The following is a 15,332-nucleotide window of genomic DNA, read 5'->3' on the forward strand; positions in this document are numbered from 1 at the left end:
TTTAAATGGTATTTTGAGTCCTCTTATGTACTCGAATGATCTCACTGTCTTTATGATAACGGTGTCTCCTAATTTTATAATCTGATTTTGCACAATCAACGGCAGCAATGGTCATACAAACTGAACAGACATCTTTAAATGAGCATAGAAATGAGAATTTATTTCACTGCAGTACAGTACATGAGAACCATTAACCTTTCTGAAAGTAAACATCTGCTTTAAAAATGACATGCAATTACAATTATGCTTTGTGCATCATCAGCAATTAATAATGAGATATATTAAACTGATAAATGAATCGCTGCTTCTGTGCATCAGACCAAAAAACAGGTCTAAAAAGCAACAATAGTTGAACGTAAAACACTTGAATTTTTTTATATTCATTTCACATCACAAGTTTCTCTATAAATTGATTTGAAGAGTTACTATCCGCTTGTTAAGTGGTGACGTGTTTGTGACGTATGTATACTGTTTCCGGGTCCAAGCCGCCACTCATTTGAGTTGAGAAATCATTCGTTTATGATCACGTTTTATTCCTATCACACATTAAAGTTGAGTTTATATAAAGTCATAGTTTACACAACAATCTCTGGGCTTGCTGCATAACAAATACCAAAATTTTAACAATTTATAAAAAGATTTATCACTTTCTGGTCATCGGATATTAGGCATGGACATATATACTGCCATCGTGATTTTCGAAAGCCTTAAATCGCTTTGTAAACGTTTATTATTACCATTTCATGAGTCTCCCTATTCAGTTGAATCCGCTTGTTAAGTGGTGACGTGTTTGTGACGTATGTAATACTGTTTCCGGGTCCAAGCCGCCACTCATTTGAGTGGAGAAATCATTCGTTTATGATCGCACTTTATTCCTATCACACATTAAAGTTAATTTTACATAAAGTCATAGTGTACACAACGATCTCTGGGCTTGCTGCATAACAAATACCAAAATTTTAACAATTTATAAAACAATAAATCACTTTCTGGCCATCGGATATTAGGCATGGACAAATATATTGCGATCATGACTTTCGAAAGTATTAAATTGCTTTGTAAACGTTTATTATTACCATTTCATGAATCTCCCCATTCAGTTGAACAGAGCGCTTGGACCCGGAAGCTGCTTCGCGTGACGTCACACTTAACAAGCGGATGATTGCACACCAAAGGCGATAAGAGTGTTAAAGTTTGCGCAGGCCACCCTGGCGACAAAGCTGTCCGTCTTAACTGCCACACAGCTCATCCCTGCTTATCACCGCCGGCTCCCAATGAAAGCTAATGACTTCCAGCTACTTTGACGTTCTCACCGCCTTCTGTGAACACACATTTACAATTTCTGTAGTTAGAATGGTATCCACTGCTTAAAACATATACCAGAGTAGTTGGTGGTTCATTCCGCTGTGTCGACCCCTGATAAATCTGGGACTAAGCCGAAGGAAAATGAATGAATGAGTTACAGTACACACTGCATGATATTGGAGTACAAAAGCATAATAAGGCACCTTAAGTTTCACACGTCACTGCAGGGCTGGTTTTTAGTAACAGTTGCGTTACGTGGGGTTGCTTTTTCTGCTTTTTCCTTCTCAGCACAGACTTGATTATCTTTCTGTAATGAGATGAACCATAATAGTACAGAAGAGGGTCCAGAAAAACACTTGCGCTCCCTAAACACACAGCCAACATGTATAAGGCATATGATGAATTTCCCTCCCCTTTTATTCCAGTAGCTAAACGAATGCAGTGATACAACAAGATGCCATTAGTTGGACCAAAACACACAACAAACTCAGTCAGCACAGAAGCAGTCATGATCACAGCTCTGTTTCTGTTGGATGAAGATGAAGAAATGCGGTCGGACTTTACACTGAGCACATATATGATGGTGGAGTAGCTCACTAAAGTGATGACCAGCGGCACAAAGAAATACAGGCAGGAGAGGATGAAGAACAGGTACAGGTAAACCTGTTCTGTTGAATCTTGCTCCAGCGCATCGTGACAGGTCATGCCCACATTTTTAATAAGAAAGGCTTGTCTCATTGAGAGCAGTGGCACAGTACCAGCGAGCGCCAGCAGCCAGACCAGCACACACACGCATGAGGCTTTCCTTGTGCTCCTCCAGGTTAAAGAAGCGATGGGAAGCGCAACACCCAGCAGTCTGTCCACACTCATGCACATCATCAGCAGTATGGAGCAGTACATGTAGCAGTAATAAGCTGCAGTGAGCACACGACACGCCGCCTCACCAAACAGCCAATCAGAAGCGTTCAGCTGGTAGTGGATCTTCAGAGGCAGCAGCAGGGCGAAGAGCAGATCCACACACGCCAGGTGAGACATGTAGATCACAGCTGGTTTCCTTTTTTTTATCCTGCAGGTGAACGTCACCAAAGCCAAAGCGTTCAGAGGCAAACTGATGAGGATGATGATGATGTAGAAGGACGGCATGAAGCGGGTGACCAGCGGGCCTTTCAGGAACTCGACAGCCTGATCTGAGATATGCAATGAAGTATTGAGCTCTTTTTGGATCAGTGTAAAATTACTCAGTGTAGAGTTCAGTGCTTCTGAGAGTGTTTGCTGAGTGGGTCGTTTTTCTTCGATAACAAAACTCTCCTCACCTGTAGATGAACACACAAATGTACAACTCCATTAAAAAAGTTAATGCACCCAGAGTGTTAGCATTTCATTGTGCAGATTTTTAGGTGTTTGAAACACTAAACAGGACTATCTGAGTATGAATGTTAAGTCATCTTCTCATTCAACAAGAGTGCATCAATGATCATTATTGAGATAAAACTATATATGAAGAGTTCAGATGTAAGAATCTCTAAGTGCCATCTAAAATTTTCTTCTAAAATCAGTGCTTTTTTCCCAGAGATGGGTTGCGGCTGAAAGGGCATCTGCTGCGTAAAAACTTGCTGGATAAGTTTGCGGTCCATTCCGCTGTGGCGACCCCGGATTAAAAAAGGGATTAAGCCGACAAGAAAATGAATGAATGAATGAATAAATCAGTATTTTTTTTCTCAGGCTCTTGTATGTTGGTTCAGAAGCTGTATGAGTAGTTTTTCATTTGCTTTTAAAGTGAAATAAAAAGAACATAAACAAAGAAGACTGAAAAAGATTCACATTTAGACTAAATTTCCTGGTGGTACTTAGAGATTTTTGCATCTAAACACTTAGAATTATTAGCCAACCTTTTTTTAAATTTATTTGTTATATTTCCTAAATTCTGTTTAACAGAGCAAGGAAATGTTCACAGCATGTCTGATGATTTATTTTTCTCCTGAAAAAAGTTTTATTTGTTTTATTTTTAGCGAGAATAAAAGCAGTTTTTAATTTAAAAACATTAAGGTCAATATTAGTAGCCCCTTTAAGCTATATATTTTTTTCCGATAGTCTACAAAACAAACCATCATTATACAATAACTTGCCTAATTACCCTAACCTGCCTAGTTAACCTAGTTAAGCCTTTAAATGTCAATTTAAGCTTAATGTCAACTTAATAATTTATTTTAGTAATTTTAAAGATGAATTTTCAGCTTTTATTATTATTTTATTATTATTATTATTATTACTATTAATGGTATTAAAAATTCTAAAATAAAAGCAATAATGCCTGGAGTAATCATTTAATTTGAAACTACATACAATAAGCAAGCAGTTATTTAACATTTAAATAAATATCTGACATATTTATATATTTAACAATTTTAGATTTAATGAATGCCGCTTTGATAAACAGAATAATTTTCTTGAAAAAATAAACATTAAAAAAAAAAAAAACTGACACCAATCTTATGACCGGTAGTGTATGTATGTATGTATGTATGTGTGTATACAGTTAAAGTCAGAATTATTAGCCCCCTTAAATTATTAGACCACTTGTTTATTTTTTTCCCCAATTTGTGTTCAACGGAGAGAAGATTTTTTTCAGCACATTTAGAAACATAATAGTTTTATTAACTCATTTTTAATAATGAATTCTTTTTATCTTTGTCATGATGACAGTAAATAATATTTGACTAGATATTTTTCAAGACACTTCTATAGAGCTTAAAGTGACATTTAAAGGCTTAACTAGGTTAATTAGAGTAACTAGGCAGGTTAGGGTAATAAGGCAAGCTATTGTATAATGATGGTTTGTTCTGTAGACTATAGAGAAAAAAAATTGCTTAAAGTGGCTAATAATTTTGTCCTTAAAATAGTGTTTAAAAAATTAAAAACTGCTTTTGTTCTAGCCAAAATAAAACAAATCAAGACTTTATACACACACACACACACACACACACACACACACACACACACATGTTTGTTTTTGTGAAAAGTGGGGACATTACATAGGTTTCCATTCATTTTATGCAGCCCAAACCGTATATTATATTGCCCTCACCCCACCCCACCCCTAAACCCAACCATCACAGGAGATTGTGTGCAGCTTTACTCTCTGATTAAACTCATTCTGTAGGATTTATAAGCATTTTGAGAAATGAGGACGTCACCAATGTCCTCATATTTCACCTCCTTTTTGTAATACCTGTGTCATACCCATGTCATTATACAGATTTGTGTCCTGATATGTCACAAAAACACGTACACACACACACACACGTGTGTGTGTGAAGCCCAAAATTATTCACACCCCTGGCAAATTCTGATTTAGTTATTTTTATTCAACCAGATGTTACTTTTATTCAACTAAATGTTTAAAAGTTCCTGTGGATTATTATTTTTTTTGATATTTAAAATTTGATGTCCACATAAAAAAATGAAGCTTATATAATTCATTTCATCATCCTAGAATGAGATCACATTTGTAAACACATTTATTTAAATAAAAAGAAACTGAGAATTATATCTTTGTTGTACAAAATAGTAACAATAGAAAAGCTATTGAAACTTTTAAACGGTGTATTTTAAATCTTTATGCAGTTGATAAGTCTTGGGTACATTTGTACATTTGTTATTTTTCCTTGTATATTCTATTAATTAATTTAAAATTAATTTCTTCTATTTTTATTCCAATAAATGATTGCAATATGTTGCTCTAAGCATAAGTTGTCGCACAGTTAGGACTCAACAATGTTTTGATTTTCACTCATTAGGCAATAAAACAGTCTCTATATATACTGTACTTACAGGGTCTCCTTCAGCTCAGGGTATTCCCCAATCACCATTGAACCATTTACTGAGTAGGTTACGCCTATATGCTTTTAGCACTACAATATAACAGTTGACAGATGGGCCGAGTCGAAATCTTGACAATGCGGTTTACAATTAGGTTATTTGCCTCAGGCTCCGAGTCCTACTTTCACCTCAAATTAGCATCTAAGTGCAGTTATTAAAACGCAAACTCTACCTTAAGTCTGTAAAGGAACCATTCCTTCATGCAAGCATTTATCAATCTAAGCATAAGAAGGGACAACTGAAGATCGCTTCAAACTTTTCTTTGTCTCTAGAAACTTTAAGAAATGAACTCCATGTGACAAAACAGGGAAGAACACAATTTAAAAGCTGACTTCTCTTATTTATATTATGAATACATTTTGTTTTGTACAAATATATAATTTTTCTTATTTTATATTTATATCAACTATCTTATTTATAAAAAGGGATGAGGAGCTTTAAAACGAGAAGAGAGAGACAGGATAAAAGTTCTGAGTACTTATTGAAGACAAAGAAAGTGAAATGGCAGAAAAATTAGCTGAGAGAGAAGCATCTGCTGCTGTTGCTATAAAGCAGGGGTGTCCCAGCTCAGTCCTTCAGCGCCGTTGTTGTGCCAAGAAACGCACCCCCTGCAGTAAAATGCACCCCTCAGACGTTCATCAGCATTCTCATTCTACATTCAATCAAAAAATAAAAGGCTATAATTGATTAAAACATACAATTTTGAAACCGTACCTTGTTTTTAGATTTAAAATGTTTTATATAAAATCTTTGTTTTTCAGTGAATGGTTTAACAACAGTTTGCTTTTAGTTAGTCAGTTATTTAACAACAGAGATTTTTTTATGAATTACTTTTAATTTATTTCTGCATATAACATACCAGTAAGTCCATTTTTTGCCATTGTTATGGGAGCTATAACAGGAATTACTATGCTCTTTAAAAATAGCAATCATCTCCTCCTAAAAATTGTACCTTTCTGATCCGACAGAGACGTGTACAGGTAAAATTTGTTATTTGTTATTTTTTTATTTATTTGTTATTTGTTATTTTGTTATTTGTTTTGTTAAAAAAGATAGAAATTACAAAATTAGGTCTCTTTTTATTGAAAACGTTGTTACATTGTCCCCTGTAATCTCTTACTGAAATAATTTAGAGATTTGAAATGAGTAAAAATATGGTCTTTGCAACAAAAAAATTCCTTACCAACAAGGTCAAAGAAATGTCTTTTAAATAATCATCAAGTTTCATTCTAATATTGATGTATAATCTTCATTATGTCAATTTCATACTGAAAGTGTTTTTCATTTATTTTGGGAGTGTAATTATACTGTACAATTTTGGAAACATTGGCTCATCTATTAATGATAATATACAGCAAGATGATTCTGTTTCTTTTAAAGGAATAATTTTTTGGTTATTCTGAATCTGCCTGAGTGCCTCTACTAAAAGAAAAGATTGTTTTGTTATAAATTTAATTTATTTTCTTTGTAAATTCTATATCCACAAATGCAAAATTACTTATACCAAACCATATTTTCCTGTATTTTGGCACGAATTTCGTCATTATTTACATTTAATTTCATTATGTAAAAAAGAAAGCAAACATAACTATTTCATTTTGTAATGACTGTAAATGATGTACTGTAATTGAGTTTTAAATGCCTTACCCTCAAGTTTATAGCATGTTCTCTTTTTTCTTCTTCGTTCTTTCTTTTTTTCTCTTGTATCTTTTTCATTGACAATGTAATTCATATTCTATATTATAAACAAATAGGCTTATATTATATTATTATTAGACTTATCAACAGTTTTTTTGAAAAAAAAAAAAAAAAAAAACGTCCTTTAACACTCTTGTCTGAAGTTTGAAATGTACCCAGATGGAGGTTGATTATCTGGTTTAGCTGTGTTTAATTGGGGTTAGAACTAAAATATACAGGACACCGGCCCTATAAAGTGGTCAGAAAGGCAGAGGAAACACTTCTCTTTATATTTATTAACAGTAAGGAAGACGATTTTAATGTACACCAGCAAGACATTAACATGCTTACTACTTTATACATCCCCTAATAAAATAATGAACAGTGCTTACCTTTTGAGGAGACGCTGCATACATGTGCAATTAGCACTAAAAACAAGATTGTTTTGATCGCCATGATGATCATCGGCTGCTTTCGAGGACCTCGTATTCCAAAATCCTACATGCTGAGACAAGCAGCCGGTTTTTAAAGTGGAATTGCGAGACGTCAGGTGGTCTGTGACGTCATCGAAAGTAGCAAACAAGGAAGTGGCAAATAATTGTTGTAACCCAGAGTCCCTCTGAAACCTTGTGAAGTGATGAAACTGCTTTACCCAATACATTACAAGAACAACATGATGATAGTTACAAGTAAAAAAAAAAACTGAAGGTGCATTTATGATCTATGAGGATGTGGATGGAGCAGGGCAAACAATACACTGCAAACTTTTTAGGTTACAGAGAAGTCTAATGCCAGTTATAATAGCATGGGTAAACTGGTTGTTGATGGTAACATTGTGGACGACCCCAAGACTATTTCTAAATATTTTTAGAAGTGGGCACATGTAATCAAGACTAAATGTCTTTTTTTTTTTAGATTCGATAAATAGCATTATTTGTTATTATAATTATTAGTTAACTGACCTGATTTCTATAGAAAAAAAGATAAATTCTTGTGATATTTAAATTCTATTTCTCTTTAAAAATATATTATATTTAGGAGCGGATTTGGTGATTTTGGGGCCTTAAGCAATTCCAAACATGGGCCAAAGTCCTGATATGCACCCTTTATTTGTTTGATTTGTATATATATTTGTGTGTGTGTATATATATATATATATATATATATATATATATATATATATATATATATATATATATATATATATATATATATATATCACTCAATCTTCTTTTTTTGCATTTTAAATGATTAATACATTTCAATGGGAAATGTTTTATAATTTTTTTAATTTGATTTAATAAATATTTAAATAAATTTGACTGTTGGACTGCTCCATTATGGATATTTTATTTTTTAATGCTATTATTATTACATAACATTGCATTATTATAATAATATTATGTTTGATTGTATACCAAATATGATTTAATTACTTTAAAATTTTATTTAATTACTCAAACCATGCACAATATGGTGGAAAACAATGTTTTATTTATAAAGTTGAAGTCAGAATTATTAGCCCCCCTGATTTATTAACCTCCCCTGTTTATTTTTTCCCCAATTTCTGTTTAACGGAGAGATCTTTAAACACATTTCTAAACATAATAGTTTTAATAACTCATTTCTAATAACTGATTTGTTTAATATTTCCCATGATGACAGTAACTAATATTTTACAATTAAATTAAAGTAAATTATTTTTTTCAAGACACTTCTATACAGCTTAAAGTGACATTTTTAAGTTTATAGTTTATTTTATAGTTTATTTTAAGTTTATAGTACTCATTAGGATTAGTTTTTGAACTTAAATAGATTGCTGCATTTGGTTTCCTCAAATGGTTTGACCTGATTTTTGAAGAGAAAGATGATCCAATTTGTTGTGATGAACCTAATTCTCTTAAAGATGTATTATATTCTGTTAAAGATTTAAAAGTTAACAAGTCCTTGTGTAATGATGATATTACTGCTGAGTTTTACAACACTATTTCTTAGTTAGGGTAATTATGTTAAAGATTTAAAAGTTAACAAGTCCCTGTGTAATGATGATATTACTGCTGAGTTTTACAACACTATTTCTTAGTTAGGGTAATTAGGCAAGTTTTTGTATAACAATGGTTTGTTCTGTAGACAATCAGAAAAATATCTTAAAGGAACTTATAATTTTGTCCCGAAAATGGTTTTTAAAAACTTAAAAACTGCTTTTATTTTAGCCGGAATAAAAACAAATAAAATTTCTCCAGAAGAAAAAATGTTATCAGACATACTGTAAAAAATTTCCTTGCTCTGTTAAACATAATTTGGGAAATATTTCAACAGAAGAAAAAGAAAAAAAAAAAAAAAAAAAAAAATATATATATATATATATATATATATATATATATATATATATATATATATATATATATATATATATATATAAATATATATATATATATATATATATATATATATATAATATTATTATATATTATTATATATTATATATTATTAAATATATATATTTAAAAACAAAATAAAAAAAATAATTTTAAAAATTCTTGCTGCCTTATATGAGTTAAAATAGTAATCAAGTTTAATCAAATTAACTTTTCTAGTCTTCTCAACTTCAATTATTCAAACTGACTTAAAATATTAAAATAAACTTTCTATACCTTAAACATTATTTGCTGGTAATTATTTAAATAAGCTAAAACAACATGCAATATTTGTTGTCTTGACTTTTGGTCATTATATATATATATATATATATATATATATATATATATATATATATATATATATATATATATATATATATATATAGTAGGGTAATTAAACCTATTGTGTTAAACAAGAGGGATACACTATAAAAAAAAAAAAAAAATATATATATATATATATATATATATATATATATATATATATATATATATATATATATATTTTTTTTTTTTTTTTTAATAGTGTATCCCTCTTGTTTAACACAATAGGTTTAATTACCCTACTTCTAAAACCCATACAGGATCCACTCTTTATTGAAAATTAGCATCAAACTTATTTACTTAACACTGATTATAAGATTTTATCTATTTTTTTTTTATCTCAAGTTATTTACCTGATGAATCACAGCCCAGCTTCATAAAAACCATTAATCTCTACTATTATTGTTGTTTTAGACATCATTGATTTATTCTGATTAGATTTTAGCAGAACATTTTAGACTTAGACTTTTACAAAGCATGACATGGCATGCTTCACTTGGTTGTGGTGATTTCTTTTATTATGCCTTCAGGAAACTTAATGCTAACAGCAATTGCTCATTGAAATTTAGTTTTGGTACATCAAGTCCTTTCATCCTTTCATCCATAGACTAAACTGTCCTCCTTTTTAGATTTGATAACTGACCTGATTTCTGAAGAGAAAGATGATTCAATTTGTTGTGATGAACCTAATTCTCTTAACGATATATTATATTCTGTTAACGATTGAAAAGTTATTCTCTGTGTAATGATGATATTACTGTTGAGTTTTACAAGACTATTTCTGAACCCTGTTGCTCCTTTCCTTGCTAAAGTTTAAGCAGAGTTTTCCACACGGTAAAATCTTGCTGCTTTAAATAAATTAGTAATTCAGTTTAGATTAAATTAACTTTTCTAGTCATCTCAACTTAAATTACCAAACTGACTTAAAATATTATGTTAAGGTTTCTTGAACTTAAACTTTTTAAAAACTTATTTAAATGTTAAAATATAACATTTGTTGTCTTGACTTTTTGTCATCACATTTTTACAGTGAGAATTTACTCAGAAAAGGTTTAATTATCCTAATTATAAAACCCATAAAGGATGCTGTCCTTATTGAAAATTGGCTTCCAATTTGTTTCCTTACCACTGATTACCAGATTTTAGTTAATTAACTGATGAATCACAGTCCAGCTACATAATACCGTTAATCTGTAATAATATTAGATCATCACTGATCATTATGGTTCGATTTTAGGAGAACATTTTAGATATGTTTTAGACATTTACAAAGCATTTGACATGGCATGCTTTCATTTTTTGCTGTATTGAAAAATAACTTCTGTTGTCAACTTCTGATTTCTTTTATAATGCCATCAGGACACTTTTTGCTTTAGGACACCTATTCATTGTACATATCTCTGTCAATTTTACATTTTCCTGTTGTATTTTGCACTGTCGTTGTATTTGCACTGTCGTTGTATTTGCACTGTCTGTATGTTGCACTGACGTTGTATTTGCACTGTCTGTATGTTGCACTGACGTTGTATTTGCACTGTCTGTATGTTGCACTGTCAGTATTTTGCACTGTCGTTGTATTTGCACTGTCTGTATGTTGCACTGACGTTGTATTTGCACTGTCTGTATGTTGCACTGTCAGTATTTTGCACTGTCGTTGTATTTGCACTGTCTGTATGTTGCACTGACGTTGTATTTGCACTGTCTGTATGTTGCACTGTCAGTATTTTGCACTGTCGTTGTATTTGCACTGTCTGTATGTTGCACTGACGTTGTATTTGCACTGTCTGTATGTTGCACTGTCAGTATTTTGCACTGTCGTTGTATTTGCACTGTCTGTATGTTGCACTGACGTTGTATTTGCACTGTCTGTATGTTGCACTGTCAGTATTTTGCACTGTCGTTGTATTTGCACTGTCTGTATGTTGCACTGACGTTGTATTTGCACTGTCTGTATGTTGCACTGTCAGTATTTTGCACTGTCGTTGTATTTGCACTGTCTGTATGTTGCACTGACGTTGTATTTGCACTGTCTGTATGTTGCACTGTCAGTATTTTGCACTGTCGTTGTATTTGCACTGTCTGTATTTTCTAAGCTTTTCACTCATTATAGCACACGTGCTGCTTTGACAATAAAAGTGATTTGATTTGATTTGATTTGATTTAACAGCAGTTGCTCATTGAAATGTAGTTGTGGAACTCCAAGTCCATTCATCCTTTAATTCTTACATTTCCTATTTGCCACCCAGATTCTTTGCTCAATAAGACATGCGCATTGGTCTCTTTTGCTATCAGTACAATTGAAACTTTCTCCAAAGCTCCAAAGAGTCTTTTTTTAAAACGTTGTCTAAATGTAAATTACTTTCTATTAAGGATTCCAGTCCATCACCAAGTAATAGTATGCAGTTAAAGAGACTTATAAAATGGTCTAATTTAAATGAGTGATATTTTATTTATACATCCATTTGTTTATTTTTGTTTTTATCTTTTTTTCCTTGTGATAATTATTTTTTTGCTTAATAAAACAAAATTAAATAATAACAAAATAAAACAAACAATAAAACAAAATAACAAAATAAATAAAATAATTAAATAGAATAATAATAAAAAATAATAAAATAAAATAATAAATTAGAATAATAAAATAAAATAATAAAATAAAATAATAAATAAAATAAGAGAATAACAAAATAAAATGATAAAATAAAACGGAATAATAAAATAAAATAAAAAAATTAAAGAAAACTAAAGAAAATAATGATAAAATAAAATAATAATGAAATAAAATAATTGTTGGATGAGTGCGTCATGGTGGCGCAGTGGGTAGCATGATTGACTCACAGCAAGAAGGTCACTGGTTCGAGCCTCAGCTGGGTCAGTTGTCATTTCTGAATAGTTTGCATGATCTCCCTGTGTTCACGTGTTACCTCCGGGTGCTCCGGTTTTCCCCATGAGCTCAAAGACATGCGCTAGGTGAATTGGGCAAGATAAATTGTCTGTAGTGTATGAGTGTGAATAAAAGTGTATGGGTTTTTCCCAGTGATGGGTTGCAGCTGGAAGGGCATCCGCTGCATAAAATATATGCTGGATAAGTTGGCAGTTCATTCCGCTGTGGTGACCCCAGATTAATAGAGGGACAAAGAAAATGAATGTATGAATGAATTGTTGCATGGTTTTAAAAATGGAGTAGGGGATTTTGCAGGTCCTGAGAATAAACTGTTCAAAGATCCCTTTCAAGGCAATATTTTGATTATGTGATCTCCCTAAAAATCTGTCTTTATCTGTCACAAATATAGCTTTTTGCCATAAAATTATGCCACAAATCCAGATTATATTAGATTAGTTAGCTCATATAGATCAGTTTTTTTTATTTTTTAACTCAAATGGTTTGCTGCAATTGGTTTTCTTCAAACGGTTTGAGTTGCCCTAATTTACTGGGTTTTGCAGTACTCAGTTGGTTTGAGTTCTCTTCTTTTATTGGGTTTTACTGTACTCAAATTACTTCATTTACTCAAATTGATTAAGTTCACAGCACTTATTAGGATTAGTTTTTTAACTTAAATGGTTTGTTGAAATTGGTGTCCTCAAATGGTTTGAGTTACCTTAACTTATTGGAGTTTACAGTGTGAACATTGTTTTATTCATAAATTTAAATGTGCAGTGAAAATTTAAAATAGAAATAGGTCACAACCTGTGTACGATATAAGAAACAAAAAATACTAAAGCAAAAAGAACTTATAATTATCTTATCTTCTCGGGCGAAGCAGTGGCGCAGTAGGTAGTGCTGTCGCCTCACAGCAAGAAGGTCGCTGGGTCGAGCCTTGGCTCAGTTGGCGTTTCTGTGTGGAGTTTGTATGTTCTCCCTGCGTTCATGTGGGTTTCCTCTGGGTGCTTCGGTTTCCCCCACAGACCAAAGACATGGGGTACAGGTGAATTGGGTAGGCTAAATTGTCTGTAGTGTATGAGTGTGTGTGTGTGGATGTTTCCCAGAGATGGGTTGCAGCTGGAAGGGCATCCGCTGCGTAAAAACTTGCTGGATAAGTTGGTGGTTCATTCCGCTGTGGCGACCCCGGATTAATAAAGAGACTAAGCCGACAAGAAAATGAATGAATGAATCTTATCTTCTCTTTGAATAATTGTATTTTTTAATTTCTATATTGTATTTATTTTGATGTCAGATTAGTGTTATGTTATTGCAGTGTTCTAAAATTGCAAATAAACAAATAAATAGATAAATAGATAAATAAATAAAAGAAAAAGAAAGCAAGAAACAGCTGGTACTGCGATCAATCCAGTAAGGGATTATGGGACGTGAAGTCCAGTTTACTGGCAGAGGTACAGGATGAACTGCCCTCTAGTGGGGCTTGTGTGAAATACAGCAGGTGAAGTACAGTAGGTTCTTTGGTGATGCAATATATAAAGTGCAGGTGAGATGAGGACAAGTTGTTACACATTTTATTTCAGCATTTGTATATACACATGCAGTGCTGAGCATATATAAGCACACCCCTGAGAAATCTATCTTTTAAATTAATATTTTAATAGGAAGCTATACAATATTATATTTGTGCATATTCATTAGATTAGTCAGTATTGAAGCCAAATCTGGAGCTAATCTAATATAATAACTTACGATAAAATAGTACAAACAAATTTACAGGTTTATGTTATAGAAAAATATTAAACACAAAATTTACAACTAGGAGAAATCGTGAAAAGCAAAAAAAGTGAAAAAATTTGGTTGAAATTTTGTAGGTTGTAATTTTTTTTTTATGAGTTTTTAAATGACAGCTTTTATAGCAGGACAATGATGCAAGGCACACTAGCAAGTCCACCTCTGAACAGCTGAAGAAAAACATATGTCTTTGTGTCAAAAGACTTTGGAGTGGCCTAGTCAAAGTCCTGAACCGCATCTAATTGAGATGCTGTGGCATGACTTTAAAAAGACAGCTCATGCTTGAAAACTCTCCAGTGTGACTGAATAACAGCAATTCTGCAAAGATGAGTGTGCCCAAAATCCTCCACAGTGATGTAACAGACTCATTGGAAGTTATCAGAAACACTTGGTTGCAGTTATTGCTGCTAATAGTGGCTCAAACAGATGGAAGGTTTTGAGGGGCAAACACTTTTTCATAGGTGGCCATGTATTTTTGTGTTTTCTTTTCTCTTAAAAATAAAAACCTTCTGACATCCCGTCTAGTGTGCTCTGCGAATATGGGGTCGGAGGCACCCTGTTAAAATCTGTCTTGTCCCTTTATGAACAGAGCAAGAGTTTGGTTCGCATTGCCAGCAATAAGTTAAACTTGTTTCCAGTGCATGTTGGACTTTGGCAGGCCTGCCCTTTGTCTCCAATTTTGTTCATAATTTTTATGAACAGAATTTCAATGCGCAGTGGCGTAGCGGATGGGGGACCCATGTGGTTACCAAACATACCACTCCCCCCTCATTCTTTGGCCCACGCATTTGGCGCCACGCCACTGGCTGAAGGGGGTCTGGTTTGGGGACCACAGGATCTCATCTCTGTTATTCACAGACAATGTTGTTTGTTGACTTTATCGAACATAGACCTTCAGCATGCACTGGGGTCCTTTGGTGACTAGTGTGACGCAGCTGGGATGAGAATCAGGACCTCTAAGCCCAAGGCCATGGTGCTCCACCAGAAAAAGGTGGTTTTGCCATCTCCGGGTTGGAGGGAAGTCCTTTCCCCAGGTGAAGGAGTTCAAGTATCTT

General features: G+C 32.8%; 2 protein-coding genes across 4 annotated transcripts in view; one reads left to right on the plus strand and one right to left on the minus strand.

Annotated features, from left to right (window-relative positions):
* The window catches only part of ap3b1a (adaptor related protein complex 3 subunit beta 1a), a 762,544-nt gene that overhangs the window by 698,460 nt on the left and 48,752 nt on the right, over positions 1-15,332 (plus strand). The gene's annotated exons all lie outside the window — the stretch shown is intronic.
* On the minus strand, positions 134-7,361 carry f2r2.2 (coagulation fac2tor II thrombin receptor 2). Of its 2 annotated transcripts, XR_015519936.1 has the most exons (3): positions 7,254-7,361; positions 1,201-2,618; positions 134-1,088 (listed from the first exon to the last, which is right to left on the minus strand). XR_015519936.1 is itself a non-coding variant. In XM_087300665.1 (2 exons), exons 1-2 carry the CDS (start codon positions 7,324-7,326, stop codon positions 1,510-1,512), a joined length of 1,182 nt encoding a protein of 393 aa, XP_087156791.1. In that variant the 5' UTR covers positions 7,327-7,361; the 3' UTR covers positions 134-1,509. The 2 variants fall into 2 exon arrangements, 1 of the variants encoding a protein (XP_087156791.1); XM_087300665.1 differs by having other exon boundaries at positions 134-2,618.

Source organism: Danio rerio, chromosome 21 (genome assembly GCF_052040795.2).
Source record: "Danio rerio strain M-AB ecotype USA chromosome 21, GRCz13ab, whole genome shotgun sequence".
NCBI classification, from domain to species: Eukaryota; Metazoa; Chordata; class Actinopteri; order Cypriniformes; family Danionidae; genus Danio; species Danio rerio.

What these genes read in the sequence shown, in the direction of transcription:
- f2r2.2 (XM_087300665.1), bottom strand. Translation starts at nt 7,326, where the DNA reads ATGATCATCATGGCGATCAAAACAATCTTGTTTTTAGTGCTAATTGCA. An exon ending in ATGCAGCGTCTCCTCAAAAG is followed by an intron (nt 2,619 to 7,253) that starts GTAAGCACTGTT and finishes GTTCATCTACAG; the next exon opens with GTGAGGAGAGTTTTGTTATC.